Source organism: Peromyscus eremicus, chromosome X, assembly GCF_949786415.1.
Source record: "Peromyscus eremicus chromosome X, PerEre_H2_v1, whole genome shotgun sequence".
Taxonomy (NCBI): domain Eukaryota; kingdom Metazoa; phylum Chordata; class Mammalia; order Rodentia; family Cricetidae; genus Peromyscus; species Peromyscus eremicus.
The window spans coordinates 59,015,794-59,036,219 of NC_081439.1; the positions used below are offsets into that span (position 1 = coordinate 59,015,794).

Below are 20,426 nucleotides of genomic sequence, written 5' to 3' on the forward strand. Positions count from 1 at the left end.
CTTTAGCTAATCCTCAGGCTAGTGTCATATCTGAAACTTTACCTTCTTCAACAGAATTATAATTATACCTGAAAATCACCCTTAAATCCTTTTTATAAAATGGATGGTCCATAACTCAGGCTTATAGTATTTCTACCATTATAAAAGTAATTTACAAAGGCTAAAATAAAGCTATATAGCAGAGAAATGACTAAAATAGAGATTTTAACCATAGCTTGGCATCACAAATTTTTAAGAAAGTAATTCTCTTTTTTGTTTGTCTTTTTCAAGACAGAGTTTCCTTATGTAACCCAAGGTGGTCTGAACTCACTATGTAGAACAATGAGGCTGGTCTTGACCTTGCAGGAGTCCTCCTCCTCTGCTTCCCAAGTGCTGGGATGACAGGCATGCACCATCATGCTTGGCCTTCAAATGCTAATTGTTATGCTCACTAAAATGGGAGTCTGACCTGCTCTTCCCTGTTTGCTGTGGTGCTCCCAGAAACTTCTGGGACAGGACGGGTTTCATTGTTCACTTCTCAACAGGACCTTGGGCACAGTCTATTTAATCTCCTTAAATTTCAGCTACATGATATAGGGTTTGTTTAGAGTTCATCAAATATTTAAATTGCTATTTAGGTGAAAAGCATGATTAAATACAATCCTCAGTTTTTAAACCTTGATTTTTGGCAAAATTCTGTAGCACATACACATGTTTATATATGCCCATGAACATAAGCTGCAAACACATGCTGACTCCCCTCAATACCAGAAAGACCCTGCAGAGAGACATGATTAATAGTCTTTCACGGGGGAATTAGACTCCATGGTAATCTTCTGAATTCCTTTTTACCCAACTAGATGAATATAAAGATATATATTTTATACTTAGGCTTTCATGGATTGGGGGAGGGTAAGAAAGAAAAACTGGCTTGAAGCAATTGTTTCCAAAATGAGTTCAGTCAGCAAAGTCAATTTGCGAAGTCCTGAAACATCTGCACAGCATGTATTTGATGGAACACCCAAACTGAAGCTTTCTATCCAACTTGGTGACTTATTTTGAGGAGTAGAGTGGTTCTCAACGTTGAAGTCTGTAAGCCTCATGGGATATGGGAGTTCCTGGGGATAAAAACCAGAAATTTACAGGTGAGTTGAACAACTATGAATGATTATATAGTGGCACCCAGTTCATAATAATTTGTAACCATTCAAATCATTTTATGAAATTATGTTTTAAAAAGACAAAGATGGCCCAGAGATCAAGGCACTTGCTACCAAGCCTGATGACCTGAGTTCAATCCCCTGAACCCACATGGTGGAAGGAGAAAAATGATTCCTGTAAGCTGTTCTCTGACACCCCTTTGCCATGGCATGTCAGAGCCCCACCCCCAATCAAACAAACAAATAGTAATTAAACAATTAAAAAATAAAAATATATTCATATTAGTAATTTTGCTTCTGTATTCTGTCCTATGAAAATGATTCCAATTGACTTCTTTTCAAGGACAGCATTCATAGCCTTATTCCTGGTAATGAAAAGATGGATAAAACCTTAAAGTTAGATTCAGTCTATACCACCATACACACACAAACACACACAAATAACTTCATTCATACAGTATTTTATATAATCCTGTCAATTGTTCTTTAAAATAACAATTTTAATAATTGTATAATATTCTTAAAATTTTTAGTAATATTTTATTAGAATGTTGGAGTGGTTTGTTTCATCAGTCTCCTATTAGTAGATACTTAGTTTTATTTAAAAAATTCTGACATTATAATAAATCGATAAATAATTGTATAGATCTCTCATTAATTCATTTAAATACACTTCCCAAATGCAGTTAGTTATCAGATGAAATATTATGAACATATTAAGGCTTTTATATATGTCATCAACTTGGCCTTCACACAAATGAGTAATATGTGAATTTAAGCATATCAACAACGAATATGAATACATGTCTCAGTGTGTCTTTGCCAACACTAGGTAGTATAATTCATAAAACCTGGCAGATTTAGTAGACAAAAACTGGTAGTTACATTTTGTTAATTTATACTTCTTTACAGTGAAATTGAATAATTTTCTAATTTATTTATTAATTTTATTGGTTGTATTGTGACATTTTTTGTCCATCTTCTAACTTGTGTGTTTTTCTTTCCTTAATGGTTTGCAAGAAATTATTAAATTAAGGATGTTAATTTCTGTATGCTGCATATTTTGCAAGTGGTTCTCCCATATTTGTCCTTTCAATTTGAAGGAAATATGTAGAATCAGTGAGTCTTTGTGTAAAGATTATGGAAATAATTTCTTTTTTTATATATACAAAACTGAAGCAGAGTAAAAAGTTTGTGTTAATTCTGTTTTTGAGATTTTTCTTTTCTTTTATGTGTGTGGGTTTTGCCTGCAGGTATGTCGGTGCACCGTGCATACACAGTGCAAAAGGAGGCCAAATCCCCTGGAACTGGAGTGAGAGTTGGTTGTGAGCCACCATGTGGGTGCTGGGAACTGAGTCTGGGGCCTCTGGAAAAGTAGCCAGTGCTCTTAACCACTGAGCCACCTACCTATTCAGCCCCAATGTTTGTTAATTCTAAGCTACAAACATGGATATTCATTGATATTCATTTCATCCTTTAATTAAAACGTTCTTCAAAATAAAATAAAGGAAAATATATACAAAACCATAGTTTTGGACACGTATAATATTTTCAAATTATTTTGTGGACAGATATTTAAGTTGATTTCAGATTGGAGATTTTACAAATATAATTGCAGTCACTATTATATATACCTTAAAAAGTCATCATAGCCCTACTGTCCTGGAACTCAATATGTATACCAGAGATCTGCCTCTGTTTTCCGGGTGCTTGAATTAATGGCGTGCACCACCACACCCAGCTTCTTGACAAATTTTAAAATATTTCTCCTACTGTTCCCTCAAATGTTCTTCTATTATTATCAGAACATGTCTTTGTTCTCATAAAACCAACTGCCCAATTTATTTGGATAGTGTTCCCTGGAAAATTGCTTAGAGGCAATTTTGCTTCCCTGAGGAAGTAGAAGCAATGCATTCTATGGTTTAATATTCCTTCAGGATGTTCACGAAAGGTTAGGGGGAATCACATGGTCATGTAAATTTGGGAACTATCTTACCACACTTTGGGGGATTCACAATATGCCTTAGCATATTAAAAATCTTAACATGTACTGCCAGGAGGGCAAGGCCCTATGCCTTGAATAGGAGAAGACAAGAAAGGATATGATGGTCAAACAAATCTAAAGGGTGACTACAACTGCTGCTTCACTTAGTGAATCACAAAACTCCTAGCACATTGAAAGTCCCACAAATTTCTATACTAAGTACGCTTATATCCCTATATTCCTAAGTGTACCTTTCAGTAACACTTTTTCATTAAACAATTAATATACCAAAATACTAGCATTTCAGACACCTTCAGACACATGCTAAAATAAAGAAGCAGCATCCTAGATAACTGAAATGTAGATATTGGTAGATACTACAAGTTGCCTTACCAAAATACCAAACATTTCATCAAGGGTTTGAATAAGTAAACAGACTTAACTGTTCTCTATTTTAACCTTTAGATATAATTGAAGCTGCAAAGCCAAGGGTCCATCAGGCCTTTAAATGCAGCGTTACAAGTGAAGCCATGCAGCCCTGGGCTGCAATTTTAGGTGAGCCACTTGATAGCTGTGTAACCTCAGTTAAGTGGTTTTCTCCTAAGAAAATGTGAATTGTGACAGTCACCTTGTAGAGTTGATGGAAGTACTTAGCAAACTAGCTGGCCCATATAAGGTCTTGTATACTACCTTTCCTTGTATCAGTACATAGCAGAAGTTGTGCAGGGAAAGGGTTGAAGACAGGAGAACTCATAAACCAATTAAGAGGCTTCTGAGTAACTGCTAGCATTTTCATGGGAAAAGAAGTGACGTCCTACCAGTTCAGAGCTTTGAGTACCATGATTTTCTATAACTAAGTCTCCTTTTAACATGGAATTACACTGGTCTTATTTACTTGTAAGTGTCACAAAGAGAAGGCTGTTCGGCTTTTCAACAGGTCAAAGAGAATCCACTGATAACAAATTAGTAGCATTTAGGAAGGTTGGAGTATAGGGAGGCTGTTTGTTGCCTGTTGGTGGGTAAGAGTAGCTTATTAGCTGACATAATGGAGTCAGGCACAAAGAACTTATTGTAATCTGTATTGTTTCAGAGACCTGGAATGCACCACGACAAGGTTTATAATTCACAGTATGTAAGTAAATAACCTGTACAGGATATTTGGCTGTTTTTGGATCCCCTGGGGTCTATTAGCACAAGTGAAGTACGTGTGAGTTTGTAGGGAATAAAGGCATCTTTTTCAGTACATTGCACCGGGAAATTATGCACAGAACTTCTCCTGTGTGCAACGAGGGTGAAGAATTTAACACCTTGCTCACCAGAATGAGAACAAACTCCTTTTCTAGTTCTGCTCCCAAGGCTGCTTCTTAGACCGGGTGGCACTAAATGTGCCCCCTTCAGAGTACTGACCTGTTGGAGATGCAGAAAATGTGAAAACTGCTACGTTTCTATCTCCACAGCCAGCGATGATGAGCCTTCTGGGTAATCTGTAAGATTGAAAGGTACAGGTGACTGCTATGTGCTCAGTGTGTCCCTCAGAGGTTTGTGCTGCTTGCTCCCTAGTGTGGTAGCAGAGTGGTGGAAATGTTCCGAAAGGGGGGTCTAGAGAAGGTACTTAGGTCACTGGGAGATCTAGCCTCAGAAGCGACACTGCAGTACTTATGAAACCCACGACAAGTCTTGTATGAGAAGACTGTTAGAAAGCAAAGCTTCCCCAGTGTTTGGCCCTTTCTGCAGCAGCCATTTCTTTTTCTGATGGTGCACCAAGTTGTGATGCTCTGCTGTGACACTGTCACCACATTGTTTCAACCCTCTGGCCACCAGAATTGGGAGATTCATAAACTACTTCATAAAGTACATAGCCTCTGATAACTTAAAAAAAAAAAAGATTTTTCGAGACAGGGTTTCTCTGTGTAACAGCCCTGGCTGTCCTTGAACTCACAGAGATCCGTCTGCCTCTGCCTCCCTAGTGCTGGGATTTAAGGCATGTGCCACGAAGCCCAGCTCGATAACTTTTCATATTAACAGAAAATGGATGGATATTTGTTTGGTAACATTTTTGTTCAATCCCTGGAGGTGGACAACATCTACAGAGCTCCAAAGACTGGTTTTCTACACAGAAACCTTTATAAGCTCAGGCATTCACATGCCAAGAGCTGCTTGGTCTGCTGTACTACTAACTAAGAATGTTTTATTTATCAGCATAATCTGACCCATAATACTGGCTGGTATTGGATTTAAATAGCTATGATAACAGCTCAGCACCATCTGTCTTTAATGAAGAGTTGTGGGTCTTGTTACTCACAAAATTACCCCGTCTCTGTTATTCCATTGCACATAATTGAGAGCGCTATTATAGTATTTTAGGCGTTGGTGTGTTTCTGAAAAGGAATGAGGGATCTAGAGAATAAGAGGTTTGTGGATTAATAAGAAACATCATTTATGGTACAAACGTTTCGTTTCTGACCTCTAGCTTTTTAGAAGTGGAAAATACACTCTGAATCACCTTGCTTAATGTACAGGTAAACACTTTCTTCACACTCCCAGCATAATAATGTACTTGGCATTTTGAGATAAAAATGTTCATAGTGGTCATCCCTTACAGCATCTAGTCGATTTTCTTTTATGAAACCAGTTTGCCATTCAAAGTGCTCCCCAAAGTGAGGCCTCTGAAGACTGAGGCTAACTAGCCAGGGTGGGCTACTTTTGTCACGGCAGCCTGGCAAACTCACGCCATGAGTTAATCAGACTGACTTCAGAGCCGTGGCAGTTTCTTCCAGCAACAGAAAAAAACCAAAAGTGGCTCTAAAAAGGTTTGTCTTTGGAATCACGACACTGTTGTGGATGCAAGATTCTGTCTTCTCTAGAATCTCAATATCCTTTCCTCTCTCTCTCTCTACCTCTCTCTCTCCCTCTCTCCCTCTCTCCTTCTCTCCTCTCCCCCTCCCCCCTCTTTCTCTCTGAAAGGTTTTGCTGTGAATTTGCAGCCTTCCTGCATCTGCTTTCCACATGCTGGTCTAACAGGTAAGTACCACCATGCTTAGAACTTAAATCAGACAGAGCAGCCCAGTCTTTAGAAAGGGCTGGAGAATAGCTCATTTGTAAAAACAAAGGGAAATATAGGTAGCAAGTACTCAAACATATGTCACGAACATTCTGAGGCAGCAATCAATAGCAGCAATAACAATTTTTAAGTGTAATAACTGTGCTGGCCTTGTTGCTCTTGAGAAGTGATGCTAACAAACTCTCAATGCTCATTACTAGCTGATAGTTGGCTGCCTTGATACATTTTAGGTGTGTTTGGAAAATCTTTGAGAAGTTGATCTGTAGGATTTTGCTAAGTGGGTTTCTTTTATTTTTTTTTCCCAGAGTGACTCACACTCAGATTTGGCCCAACACTCCCACCAAACAATTATTTGAATTAAAACTATGCTCCTGTGGGCCTCAGATGAAAAACCTGATTTTCAGTTTCCTTCATGGCATTCTTCCCAGGGTGAGATTAAGCTAAGACTGCATAGGTGAGGAATGAATTGAATAAAGGCAGAAACTTCAAAGAACTGTGTTCTGCATAATAGAAAACAAATAACAGGATTTAATAAGTCAATTCAATGCCTCCTATAATCTGCACCTACACTGCTTCCTCCGGCCGGCCGTGCCCCTCCCGCTCTTGCTGCTTATGCAGTAGTGATTTCCCTATCATCCAATCAAAAGCATGCCAAGTCAGTCTTATTGTATGCTGCTCAGCTTAGTTTTCTTATGTTATCTAAGATCTATCCCCCGCTTTCCTTAAAATCTAGGCTACCACGTACCACGTGAACCCTTACTCTATGAAGCAACTTGGTCGTGTGTGTGTGTGTGTGTGTGTGTGTATTTTTAGCCACTGGTTCTCAGAAATTAATAGAGTAGGGAAAGAGTGCAATGTAGAGAATCCAGGGACTTGAGTCATGATTGCTTCCTGATATATTACTCACTTCACGTCATATTATCCATTTCCTCCAGCCTCAGTGTTTTCAATTGTAAAGTAGAGGTGGGCACTGACAGTATTGTTGGGTAGTCTCTCCTGAGCTTTGTTTTCTGACGTTCTAACCAGGGCCCTCTACTTTCTCTTTCACCATTTCCTGTCCACACAGATGTATTTCAATGCACTTTATTTCCTCTCTCTAGTTTTATTCTTTTACTTGATTATCTCCTCTACTTTGCATTGTTTGAAATGCCATGTCTACACAAATAACTTCCTCCAGTTTGCATTGTTTGAAATGCCATGTCTACACAAATAACTCCCACATATCTCTAGTCAGTGGACTATCCCTAGCTATATAAAAGGCTCTTAGCCTTGGTCTTTTTTCTCCCTTTCTATAGTTACTGCCTGCCATGAAGCTATTACGACACATACTCAGCTTTCTGCTCCTTTTCCCATTTCTTACTTCAAAACTCCAATTCATTCCGTGTACCAGTGCTCCACTGATCTTTCTAAAATGTATCTCTCATTATATCAATACTAACTGATACCAAATCCTCTACCATGTTACCTCCATTAGGACTCGCACCTGTTACCTATATACCATTTATTTCTTCCTAGTAGCCTTATAACATTTACCGTGTTGTGCCTCTCCCCTCGAACTATCATTAGTACTACTTCCCCCTTTATCAATATAGTTACTTCAACTCTTTAGAAAAGGAAAATAACAAGCATAACAAGATGTTGTTTGGAGGCCAATAGTCAAAATACTAGTTAGAGATGGTAAGGAGAAAGCAAGTGAGTATAGAGAGAATATGCAGAGAAAGAAATTTGGCCCCAGAATAAGGAAGCTATGTTAATATTATAAGTTTACCATGGCCTTTAGTACATAATAGCATTCTTCTAAAAAGGGAACTAGAAACTATTTGGCAAAAAATTTAGGTTCTGTTATTCAGCTTAACTTTTGATCCCTCAGTATCAGGTGGGCTCAGAGCTGAAGAGAGCTTGGAGAGAATGGAATTGAAACTGAGGTACAGAGAGAAGGGACTTTTCCAAAAGTCACACATTGAAACTAGCAACTGGGAACTGTTTCCCATGCCAGAACTTTGCTCATGTTTCTTCATCCTTCTATTTCTGGCAAATGAGCACAGGAAGTGTTTTTCCTAAACACTGAATACGGGATGGAAGAAGGGAGGGGTGTGCAGTGGTGCGGTCTGATTTGGAGACAGGGTCTGTTACTCTGCTGTGTGGTACCGAGTTGACCGGACCTGAGTTTCATTCTCATCTATAAAATGGGGTTACTGAATAGTTACAACTCACAAAAGTGACTATGATCATTAAATGTGAGAGAGACTATAAATCACCTGGCATGTAACAGGTGGATGGTAAGTCTCTGACTTCAGTGAATTCTTATCTAGTACCCAACTGCCAAAATTCTTTACTATAACTAGGTTGTTTTCTTCTTGCTGGTGTTAGATAGTTTGAATTCTCTTTATATTATGAAGCTTACTTGATTAGGTAACCCATAGAAAATCACTCTTATCTTTATTTTTATAGCACAAATTTCATTATTCTGCTTATTTAGTCAATAACATATAGTTCATAAAACAGTGCTTGCGTGTGTGTGTGTGTGTGTGTGTGTGTGTGTGTGTGTGTGTGTGTGAGAGAGAGAGAGAGAGAGGGGGGGGGGTTCATTGTGTAGCCCATGATAGTCTCAAACTTGCAATCTTCCTGTCTCAGCCTGCAGAGTATTGGGTTTGTAAGCATTCCCCACCATGCTCAGAAAAGTATTGTATTATAATACCTGTAATTTTAAGCAAATTTTATAAATGTCTTATCTTCCAAATAAATGGAAGGAATATTAGTTTCTTCTTCATTCTCCTTTTTTTCTGTAGTAGTCCTCATCAGCCATACAGACATCCTACCCTAGAATCACAATGCCTCTTGCATGTAAGAATAAGAAACAAAATAGCCTGTTGGAAAAGATCTACTCACCTATCTCAAATGTCTATATAATAAGGATATGAGTCATGTGAAGACTAATTTTGAAGGTGTTAGTATACATCAATGTGTCCTGCATTCCCATTTGAACATTTGCTAAAAAATTTACCAAATCTAAGGACTTTTCCTTATCTGACTCCATGTATTGACTCCACATATCAAATAATGACTGTTTGAAGAAGTAGATTTTTTAGGAAGATAACATGGATTTTATGAGACTACATCCACCTCCTATGGTGATGTTTAAAGGTCTACAGGCATGACCAGATAGGTACAGTTAGACCTGAAGAGGTAAGTGGTGAAGTAATGTTTTCTTCCATGGCTAAGAGTCAATGGCTATCTCTGCCTGGAAGATGACTGAACAGAAATTCACCAGAGAGGCATCTTCCAAGTAACACAGCTCTTGATTGAAAGATCTCTTGTCTCTGAACTAGAGCTCTTGTATACAGGATGTGCTTGGAGAGTTTGAGTTCTGATGAAGACAAGGGCTCTCGCCAGTCCTCTTAGAAAGTCCAGGGTTTCGAACAATCTCTGCTACATGATGACAACATACGCTTTTTTAGGAGTATCACTTCATCATCTTCTGAAGAAAACAGTTTCCTCACATAACTCCTCTGATCAAAAATTTTCAGTAGTTCCTGACCATTGACAGAATAAAGATTTTGGTCTATGGGTTCATCCAATTTGATGCCAATTTACCTGCTGAGTTGATATAATAATCTAGTCATTTGGTCAATAACACTCTGTGCTGTGTTTTGGTGGGAAACTTTTCATGTATATATCTTATCTCACTCCAATATTACAAGACATTGAGTTCAAAGATGAGATAGTGTTTAATGACATTATGAATCCAATGTTCCAATTTCAGGACACTCTTAACACATGCTAGTTTATTTTCTTTTGCTATTCTTTCCAACAGGTGACTTGTCATCACAGTAGGAACTAAAAGATTAAAAACAAGTCAGTCAGAAACATGCTCTACCTTGAGCAGTACTAGTGGGTATCATATAAAGAAAGTTTGTACAAGCAAAGGACTAGGAAATTAAAAAAGACTCAAGACCATTCAGGACTTGGTTGACTTGTTCCTGAGAGCCTATATGTGAAACATTTCATATACTGGGGACAAAAATCCATACTTCTTGGGATAACTGTTCAACAATTGGAAAGCAGGAGATAGATTCATCCAAGTATTGATCATTAACACCAGAAGGTTATAGATGCAAATTCAAGCAAATTTTTGGTTTCATACTATAGGCTTTTTTCACTTGATAAAAATATCCCTGAGTACATAACTTAATTAAAAGCTTTCAAGTGAAATTAAAGTTTCATTTCTAGTCTTGTTAGAGTTAAAATCAGTTTTAAGGAAAATGTGGGTCTTTTACTGATGGATTCTTTGGAAATATTTTTTCTTATTACAGTTAGTGCACTGATTAGAGTGCAGAATTACCATGTTCCTTGGCCTGGAGCTCTCTACTGGATTCTCAAACAGGATTATGAAGACCTGTGTGACAAGCCCTTTTGAACAGGATTTACCTTCTTTACTAGGAAATAAAAGAACTGAGCCTAGTGGATACAAGCTACATAATTACAATTGGCAAATGCTAACTTATTATCAAAGTCAAAACTGAGTTTAATACCTAATCTGTTTTTGAAGACTTAAATTTGAGGTCTAGGTGAAGGCCAATTACTATTTGTTTAGATTTAGCATAGAAAATAGGAACTTGGAAGTTCTTATAAACCCTAGAACAACTTGAGGCTTATGCCTAGGCTCTGAAGAAGCCTCACAAATTCAGCACTACTCAGGACTTAAGTGACTTGCTTCCAAAACCCTGGAAAGTCCATACATAGGATAGCAACTTTATGGAGGCAGGGTTAAGGAAGATGTTAGATGATCAATCACGATACACACTATGTAATTCATTTTAGGATTCTCTGAGAGCAAGCACCCCAACATGAAAACTACAGGTCATGTGAAGTTGCTTATTTGCAACTTTGAAAGGAAACCTCTGTGGAAGATCTTCAGAGTAAATCTTCCTAACAAATAGGTTGAACTCTGATTTCTTTCAAAGTATTTCTATGAACATTTCTAGATCAGCTAATATCATTAGTCAATCATGGATGCTGATCCAAGAGTTATTTCCAGGTGATTTTAGCCAGATGGTGAAGTAAGAGATCTTGGCCTTCTTTCCTTCCACAAAGAGCAAACATTTGGAATCCAGCCATTAATTAAAATAACTCTGTAAGAGCTCATGAGTCCAATTAAAAAGCTGTAGTCATACGGTTAAAGAAGCAACCCAAAGGAAGAAGGACAGTTTCATTTAGAGCTGGACGGTGGTGGTGCACGGCACACCTTTAATCCCAGCACTCGGGAGGCAGAGGCAGGCGGATCTCTGTGAGTTCGAGGCCAGCCTGGGCTACCAAGTGAGTTCCAGGAAAGGCACAAACCTACACAGAGAAACCCTGTCTCGAAAAACCAAAAAAAAAAAGTCAAACAACCATCCCATTTCCTCATGCTTGATGGTCAAACTAGGGGAGGGATGGAGAGGGAGAGCAATGAAGGAGATATCTTGATAGAGGGAGACATTATGAGGTAAGGGAGAAACCTGGTGCCAGAGAAATTCCCAGGAATCCACAAGGACAACCTCAGATTAGACTACTAGCAACGGTGGTGAGGGTTCCTGAACTGACCTACCCTGGTAATCAGATTGGTGAATACCCTAACTGTCATCATAGAGCCTTCATCCAGTAACTGATGGAAGCACCAAACACCAGGCTGAGCTCTGGGAGTCCAGTTGAAGAGAGGGAAGCGGGATTATATGAGCAAGGGGGGTCAAGATCATGATGGGGAAATCTACAGAGACAACTGAATGTACCAGGCTTAGCTGTCCCCCCACGGGAGAACTTACCTTGTTGGAGGAGGGGATAAAGGGGGGAGGGGGAGCAGGAGGAGGGATGAGAGGGGAATCTGTGGTTGGTATGTAAAATGAATAAAAAAATTAAAAAAAAAAAGAATAACCACATTTTAAAAAGTCAAACGACAGGGCTGTGGTGTACTTCAGTGGCAGAATGCTTGCCTAGTGTGATCATTGCCCTATATTTAATCCCAGACCCACAAATACGTCAAAAATAAAAACTGTTGGTGAGAATGTAGAGAAAAGGCTACCTTCATTCATTGTTGCTGGGAATGCAAATTGTTACAACTGCTATAGAGGTTTCTTTAAAAATTCAAAATGGAACACACACACACACACACACACACCCCATATTATTATTCATCTTTAAGACAGAAGTGACTTCTCCCATTTACAACAAAATGGATTAAAATGGATGCCATTAAGGCAGACACAGAAAAACAGTACTGGATGATGTTTCTGATAGGGAGAAATTTAAAAAGGAGTCAAATATATGCCAACAGAATGGAACAGTGGTTACCTGAGGCAGCAGAAGGTGAGATGGCATGAAGAGGTATAGACCAAAGCATACAGAGTGGCCAGTATAGAGAGAAACGTGGAGACTGCAAGGGCAGCATGCGGACTACTCGACTATGCAGTACAAGAGTGTTTGGGGATGATGTATGCTACAGTCACCACTCCACTGCATGTATGTATGCAAAAGCACTGTTTTGTATACCTCACATTTTTACAGTAAAAATGAAAAAGGAACTTATTCTTTTGTGCTATAGTTTGAATCTTTAATGTCCCCTAAAGGCTCATGTGCTAAAAGTCTTAGTCCATAGGGTGGCACTATTGGGAGGTGTCAGAATCTTATAGAGCTCAGGCCCATTGGGAAGTTTTTAGGTTACTGGGTAGGGGCATACCCTTGAGGGAGTATGTGGGTCCCAGTTCCTTACTCTTTATTTTGCATCAGGGCCATGAAGGGAGTGGTATTTCTCAATGGCAGACTGCCATCATTATGGATGTCCTTGTTAGCAGTCTAAAGCAATAGAACCAAGTGATCCTAGAGTGGAGCCTTCCATATACCTGTTCTCTTTAAAAGTTGATTATCTCAGATATTTTCTTACAGTGACAGAAAACTATCGGACTTCACAGGCGGAAACAACCATAGCTCTGCTGCTGAAGTCTCTGCCAACATCCCTGTTAACTTCACTATCTACAGAATGTTGACTGGAGCTATTTTCCCTGAATTTCCACAGATGCTGTACCTCCAACAAACATTCATGATCAAAGTGTTCAGCTACTAATATGAAAAAGGCTAGTGTTGGAAAAAGGCACAGGCTTTGTTACTTACTGAAATGAAAAAAGAACAAAGAACATTTGGAAAGGCACCAGAGCCATAAAGAAAAAACATATTAAGAAATCAATTCCATCAGAAAATACTAAGAGGTTAGACTTCCGTCCTTTGAGAAAGCCGTGGAGTTTTTTCAATATCATTTTTACATTCAGGTTGGTGCTGGATTACGGCAGTGTGCATTTCAGCATCTTTGACAATCATGCCCACTTTATTATTCATGACACAATAGGCAGGGTTGTAGACGCCATCCATCCAATTTGGAGGAAAATGGTTCCATTTGGAATAGATTAGTATAAAGACTTTTATTGTCATCTCTAATTTTTTAATGTAAGCTATAGGAAATTTTATAATGAGAAAAAGCAATAATGAAACAGACATTTCTGGATCACTTCCTCAAAAAGCTAAAATGCAACTCCAAGTCTCTCAAAAATCTTTTAAAAAGATGCCTGTTTAATCTCTGCAGAAAATTACACAGATATGCATACTCATTTGTGTGTCTTCTGTGTATTTGTGCATTAATTAAATACTTTATTTTAAAAACCCTCTCCAGAGAAACCTATTTAAATGCTTTGCTTTTCATCAATGCGTTTTTTGAACCTAGTACTTTCCTGTATGAAATTAGAGTAGGGATTTCAAAGAAGATAAACTTTTCCGGGCTTTTAACATCACACTTTCACTTACCAAGTTGCTGTTGCCAGATTTTATTATTTTATACAATTATACATTGAGTATTTTACATTATGCTATTAATAAATACATAATGTATAGCAAACATTATATTATTGGTTGTCAATTAATCCTGACATAATTTCTAAAGGGAACTGAAATGTAATTTTAACTTACAGCACCTTTCTTGGGAATGTAATTGTTAAAAGAGCATGGACTCAAAGTTAGGTAGGAAAGGATAGGAGGGTGGATAGGGCCGTTATGGACCTGGGGTTGAGTGTTCTCAAAATACATTGCATGAAATTATCAAAGAATTTTCTGGGTGGTGGTGGTACATGCCTTTAATCCCAGCACTTGGGAGGTAGAGGCAGGTGGATCTCTGAGTTCAAGACCAGCCTGGTCTACAGAGTGAGTTCCAGGACAGCCAGGGCTACACAGGGAAACCTTGTCTCGAAAAACTAAAATAAGAAAAAAAAAATCCAAGGAATTGATTAAAGCATTGTTAAAAAATACACAAACAGTTTGTACATGAACACACACAGAAGACTGAGGATAACACAGAGTTAACTGAACAAACAGTGCAGCTTGAAAACCTGTACTAGAGAAAAGTACCATTATATAATAAAGTTGTTAGACGTAAGAATGGGTTCAAATCTCATTTATGTAAGTTGCCATAGTGGTCTTTATAAAGTTAAAAGAGGCTTGTGGTCTGTGGCGTATTTTCTGACTTTAGAATAAGTTGGATGCTTCAGATAACAAGATGGCACTAAATCACAGCACCATGTCTCATATTTATTCTTCCAAAAGACAGACATACCATGATATTGCAAAAATCTCAGGATTTAGAATCAGAATACCTTCATTTGATTCCAAGCACCTTCTGATTCATGTTATGTGATATTGGATGAATTAGTTAATATCACTTTCATTAATTATAAAATATTAGTGTCTACATAACATGATTATTAAAGTCAAAAAATGAAAAAATATAAAAATATTTTATAAAATATGAAATTATATAAAAAAGTATAACCGAGTATTTTTGAAAAAGACCAGAATTAGAGGCTGCTCCAAAAAGGTAATGTCTCGAGTGGGGAGATGGTTCGGTGGGTAAAGGCAGTGGTGTAAACCAGGCGACCTGTGTCTAACCCCTGGAACTCATGCCAAAGCGGCAAGAGAACCAAACCCACGGCCGTTTCTAATTTCTGTGCAAACACTATGGTTAGCACACCTATGTCCACATAATAAAGTAAAACGCGTTTTTAGGTGGATGCTGGAGATTGGAACTCAGGTTTTCATGCTTGTGTGGAAAGCACTTTACCAACTAAGCCATCTACCCATGCCCTCCAAAGTAATTTCCATGTGATGTGGCACTACATACATCTTTTAAGTGTTCTGCTTGGCAATATAAGGCTCACATATGAACTGTTTTTTTTTCTGGAATTATTTCAAGCAACTTTGAGATTAGGTATGTCTTTAATTTCTGTTGGAAAGAGTCAATACTAAAATAAGAATTCCCATCTTCTGAGATTGCTAAAAGTTAATGTCTGTTCAGAGGGACTAACGGCAGGAGGATGGCACATCAAAAGATAGTCAACTTCTCATAGTAAGCAGGGGAGCAGAAGAAGTGTGTGTGTGTGTGTGTGTGTGTGTGTGTGTGTGTGTGTGTGTGTGTGTATGTGTGTGTGTCTGTGTATGTGTGTGTGTGTCTGTGTATGTGTGTGTGTGTGTGTGTGTGTGTGTGTGTGTGTGTGTGTGTTTGAAATTCTTTGGCTGGGCAAGAATTACCTTCTTCAAGCACCCTCTCCACTATTGCTAGTAGTCTAATCTGGGGTCGTCCTTATGGATTCCTGGGAATTTCACTAGGACCAGGCTTTTCCCTAACCCCATAATGTCTCCTTCTATCAAGATATCTCTTTCATTGCTCTCCTACTCCATCCCTTCTCCAGCTCATCCATCCCATTCCCTCATATTCTTATCCATCATCCCCTCCCCTCTATTGCCCCCCCATCCCCAGTTTATCCATCAGGATCTCCTCTGTTTCCCCTTCCCAAGGTGATCCATGCATCCCTCTTAGGGTCCTCCTTGTTTCCTAGCTACTCTGGAGCTGTGGGTTGTAGTCTGATTATGCTTTGATTTACATCTAGTATCCACTTATGAGTGAGTACATACCATGTTCGTCTTTCTGAGTCTGGGTTACCTCACTCGGGATGATATTTTCTAGTTCTAATCATTTGCCTCCAAATTTCATGATGTCATTGTTTTTTACAGCTGAATAATACTCCATTGTGTATATGTACCACGTTTTTTTTTATCCACTCTTCAGTTGAGGTGGCCTACCCTGGTATTCGGATTGGTGAATATCCTGTCATCATAGAGCCTTCCTCCAGTAACTGATGGAAGCAGATGCAGAGATCCACAGCCAAGCACCAGGCTGAGCTCCAGGAGTCCAGGTGAAGAGAGGGAAAAAGGATTATAGGAGCAAGGGGGTGTGTGTCAAGATCATGATGGGGAAATCTACAGAGACAACTGAACCAAGCTCATAGGAACTCATGAAATTTAGGTCGACAGCTGTGGAACCTGCATGGGACCGGACTAGACCCTCTGCATACGGGAAACAGTTGTGTAGCTGGGTCTGTTTGAGGGCCCCTGGCAGTGGGATCAAAATCTATCCCTGGTACATGAGCTGGCTTTCTGGATCCCATTACCTATGGTTGGATACCTTGCTCACCCCTGAGAAAGTGGGGAGGGACTTGGTCCTGCCTCAGTTGAATGTACCAGGATTAGCTGTCCCCCCATGGGAGAACTTACCCCGTTGGAGGAGGGGATGAGGGGTGATTCAGGGTAGGGAAGCCGGGGGTCGGGTGAGCAGGAGGAGGGATGAGAGGGGAATCTGTGGTTGGCATGTAAAATGAATAAAAAAAATTAAAAAAAAATTATCTTCTTTTTTAATTATAAGCTTAGGGCTGATTTGACATTTTTCAACCCCAAACATGCTTTCTTTTACGATAGTATTTTCAGGTAGAGAACCTAGGCCCGGATAATGTAACAGTGCAAACATTTAGAAAAGCTTGTCTTCTGCATCTGGCCCTCACTTGAAAGATTTTCATGTCCTCATTCAGCTTCATTTACCCCAGGTTCACTTCATGGTGACTATTAAAATTCCTGACTTGAAAACTGCTGTCAGCTACTGCTCTATTTCACCAATTGTTAAAATCTACTCTCTGATGGCTGGTATCAACGACATTTGCAAAGACGGAAGACACAGCACAGGGTACAGTGACAGAGACAAAGAATAGAACATGCATGACAAGAGAATATTATCTTTAGAACTTCCTAAAGCATCTCAAGATGACCCAATGATCTGATGGAAGAAATTAGGAGGGCAAAGTACTCTTTTTATATTTTTCCTTTGCCCTTATTAGAGGCATGTACAAGTTTGCTCCCACACACCTTTCACTTTGTAGTGTATTTATACCATTCTAAAGTGTATATGATTTTAAAGAAAACTGAACCAAAATGAAGGAGGGTAGAGAAAGGTGAACTGTTGCCCACTGATGGAAGTAAAACTCTGCAGTCAAGTAAAATACCATGAGTGATTATGTGGGAAGATTGTTTACTCATATGCACAGTACTGTCTATTATGTGCCCTGATTTATCTGTAGAGTTGGAAGTCATGGTATAATGAAGCTGGTAAGGAACTGCTTAAGCTCCCATCTAATGCTTCTGTAAAGGTGGGTTCTTTTTTGGATGTGTATGTGTGTATTCATGTGTGTATGCATGTATGCATTGTGAGAGTGCATGTGTGTGCAGGAGTGTATGCCTGTGTGCAGGGCAGAGACTGATGTTTGGTATCCTTCTTGATCACTCTCTACCATGTATATTGATGCAGGATCTCTCATGGAACCTGGACCTCAATGTTTCTGCTAATCTTTCTAGCCAGCTCGCTCCAGATATTTCCTGTCTCTGCCTCCTGCATTAGGATTATGGGCGGGCCACAAACCAGCCCACCTGGCTTTTACTGGATCTGGGGATCTGAACTCCCAATTCTCATACTTGTGTGACAAGTACTTTATCTGCTGAGCTTTCTCTTCAGATCCACTGGTTGGTCTTATTTGTCAACTTGATGGGATTTAGAACCAACTTCTGGGTACGTCTGGGAAGGTATCTGCAGAGATGATGTGCTGAGGAGGGAACACTTGCTCTCAAAATGGATGGCACCTTCTGAAGGTGTGGCCCAGATGCAAAGATGTGCAGCAGTGCCTCCTGACTACACTCTCGTCCTTCTGAGTGAGAACATCTATCACTGCTGCTTCCATCCTCCCCTGACTTCAGCCTGCAGCTTCCTCGTCCCTCCCATGTGGACTCAACACCAGAGACTCTGCAGGAATCTTTAGGCCTCCAGCACCAGCCTGGGACTGTTGAGCTTTCAGCTTTGTGGACTGAGCAGCTCCTGGGTTCTCGCGCATCTCCATCATATGGATGGCCATCGTTGGACTACCCAGGCCCTACTATTTAAGCCATTCTAGTAAATCCCCTTTATAATATGTAACATATACATGTATTTTATTGATTCTGTTCTTCTAGAGAACATTGCTTAACATAGCGACCTTAGCCACCCATATTTGTTAAGCAAATCTGGCCATATTTATCCTCCTTAACCCAGAGGGCACTTATGAAGTTGTCATTCTTATAAAAACCTCTTTGGACATTTTTTCCTTGAGACATGGTTTCTTTGTGTAACAACCCTGGCTATCCTGGAACTCGCTCTATAGACTAGACTGGCCTTGACCTTACAGAGATCCACCTGCCTCTGCTTCCTGAGTGGATTAAAGGCATGTGCCACCACCGCCTGCCTCTGCATGGTTTTATTAAGATAGGTCATGTAGTGTTGAGTGTGCCATGCAGAGAAAAGGGTTTCTTCTGAGCCTACTCACCTCGATTGTCATCCTCGTTATCTTCCCAGGGTTCTTCATTTGCCAGCAGTGGGTTCTGTGACTCATTTATAGACCTCATAGGGAAGGAGTGTCCATCACCAGGGCTGGTGGGAAAGAAAGGTATCGAGTTTACAACTGACACAAACTTTCTTTTTTATTCAAATTTAATCACACACAGAAGGAGGGAGGAGGGAAGGAGAGAGAGAGAGAGAGAGAGAGAGAGAGAGAGAGAGAGAGAGAGAGAGAGAGAGAGAGAATGTGTATATATGTATGTATATGTATGGTGCATATGTGGAGGACAATATGGAAATAAGTTCTCTTCTTTCACCATGTGGATCCTGGGGATTGAATTCAGGTTGTTAGGTTTGGTGGTAAGCACATTTATATCTACTGAACCATCTCACCAGCTCAGGCAAGGTCTTATTTTGTGGCCTAGGCTGATCCAGAACTTGTACTCTCCTGTCTCAGTATCCTCAGGGCTGGAATATAGGTGTGTGTCATCATGTCTATATACTATAAACTTTTGAGACAGTAATCATCTTCTTAGAAGTGAGATATAATCATGGCTTTGGGGTTGTGTTGTTTTAAGGATTCTACCACTGCGCTATACACCACAAGACTTGCGGATTCTTAGTTCTTTTGTCTACAGCCATGATCAATATAAGCTCTTATCATCATCCAAATATTATCATCTACTTGCTGCATTACTCTCAATTTCCATGTCTTGTTTGTCTGTATCAATGCTGACTATTTTTGTTTGTAAGACATTCTTTAACTTGCTTTCCACAATGCCCAGTATAGTAATATGCATATACAGTTTCATAAATATCATTTAACTATCATAGCTCCAATTATATCCCATTATCAAACTGTTTTGATTCTAAATTTTCAAGCGAGATGAGAAGACTCACAATCACTAAATATAGTGGGAAAAGCTGCTGTGAAGGGTGAGAGAATGCTCCTATACCCTGTTATTTATTTGACTTGTAACACAGAATGGGAAAGAGAAATGGCAAGGTATCTCTGCAGTGTAGATTCTAGGGACAATTATGTACATGTGAGGCTACTTTGTGGATCTCTATGGTAATCTGGAGCATGTCCCTAATTAATTTCTGGCCATTCAGAGATAGGAGCCCATGGCATGAATCATGGTGGCCCTAGCCAGATACTATTACAGTTTCAACAATTGAGTCTATATAGCTGAGTGCATTCTGAGTTTAACTTTGAATGACTTTCAGATTATTTATTTGATACTATATGTACTTTTTCTCCTGTTTTTGAATGTTGCCAATAAAAAGTTTATAGATTTTATTAATATTGCCCTTCAGAAAATGTTAGAACACTGATTATGTAAGTGAATGGGCTTTGATTTTTGGTTTTGTTTTTATACTAGAGTGATGTGGTAATGGAGTTTGAATACTTGTGTGTCTCAGTGTGTGATCAGAGTATATATAGCTAATTCCTGCTAACAGTTATTAATCAATGTTACCATT

General features: G+C 39.2%; 1 protein-coding gene across 1 annotated transcript in view; it reads right to left on the reverse strand.

Annotated features, from left to right (window-relative positions):
* Positions 1-558: 558 nt before the first annotated feature.
* Positions 559-20,426, reverse strand: part of Zdhhc15 (zinc finger DHHC-type palmitoyltransferase 15) — a 90,905-nt gene continuing 71,037 nt past the window's right edge. The window contains exons 10-12 of the mRNA XM_059251012.1: positions 18,934-19,037; positions 4,531-4,607; positions 559-1,097 (exon numbers count right to left, since the gene is read on the reverse strand). Of these exons, the coding sequence (XP_059106995.1) occupies positions 4,561-4,607; positions 18,934-19,037 (151 nt within the window). The 3' untranslated portion in view covers positions 559-1,097; positions 4,531-4,560. The remainder of the gene's footprint in view (positions 1,098-4,530; positions 4,608-18,933; positions 19,038-20,426) is intronic.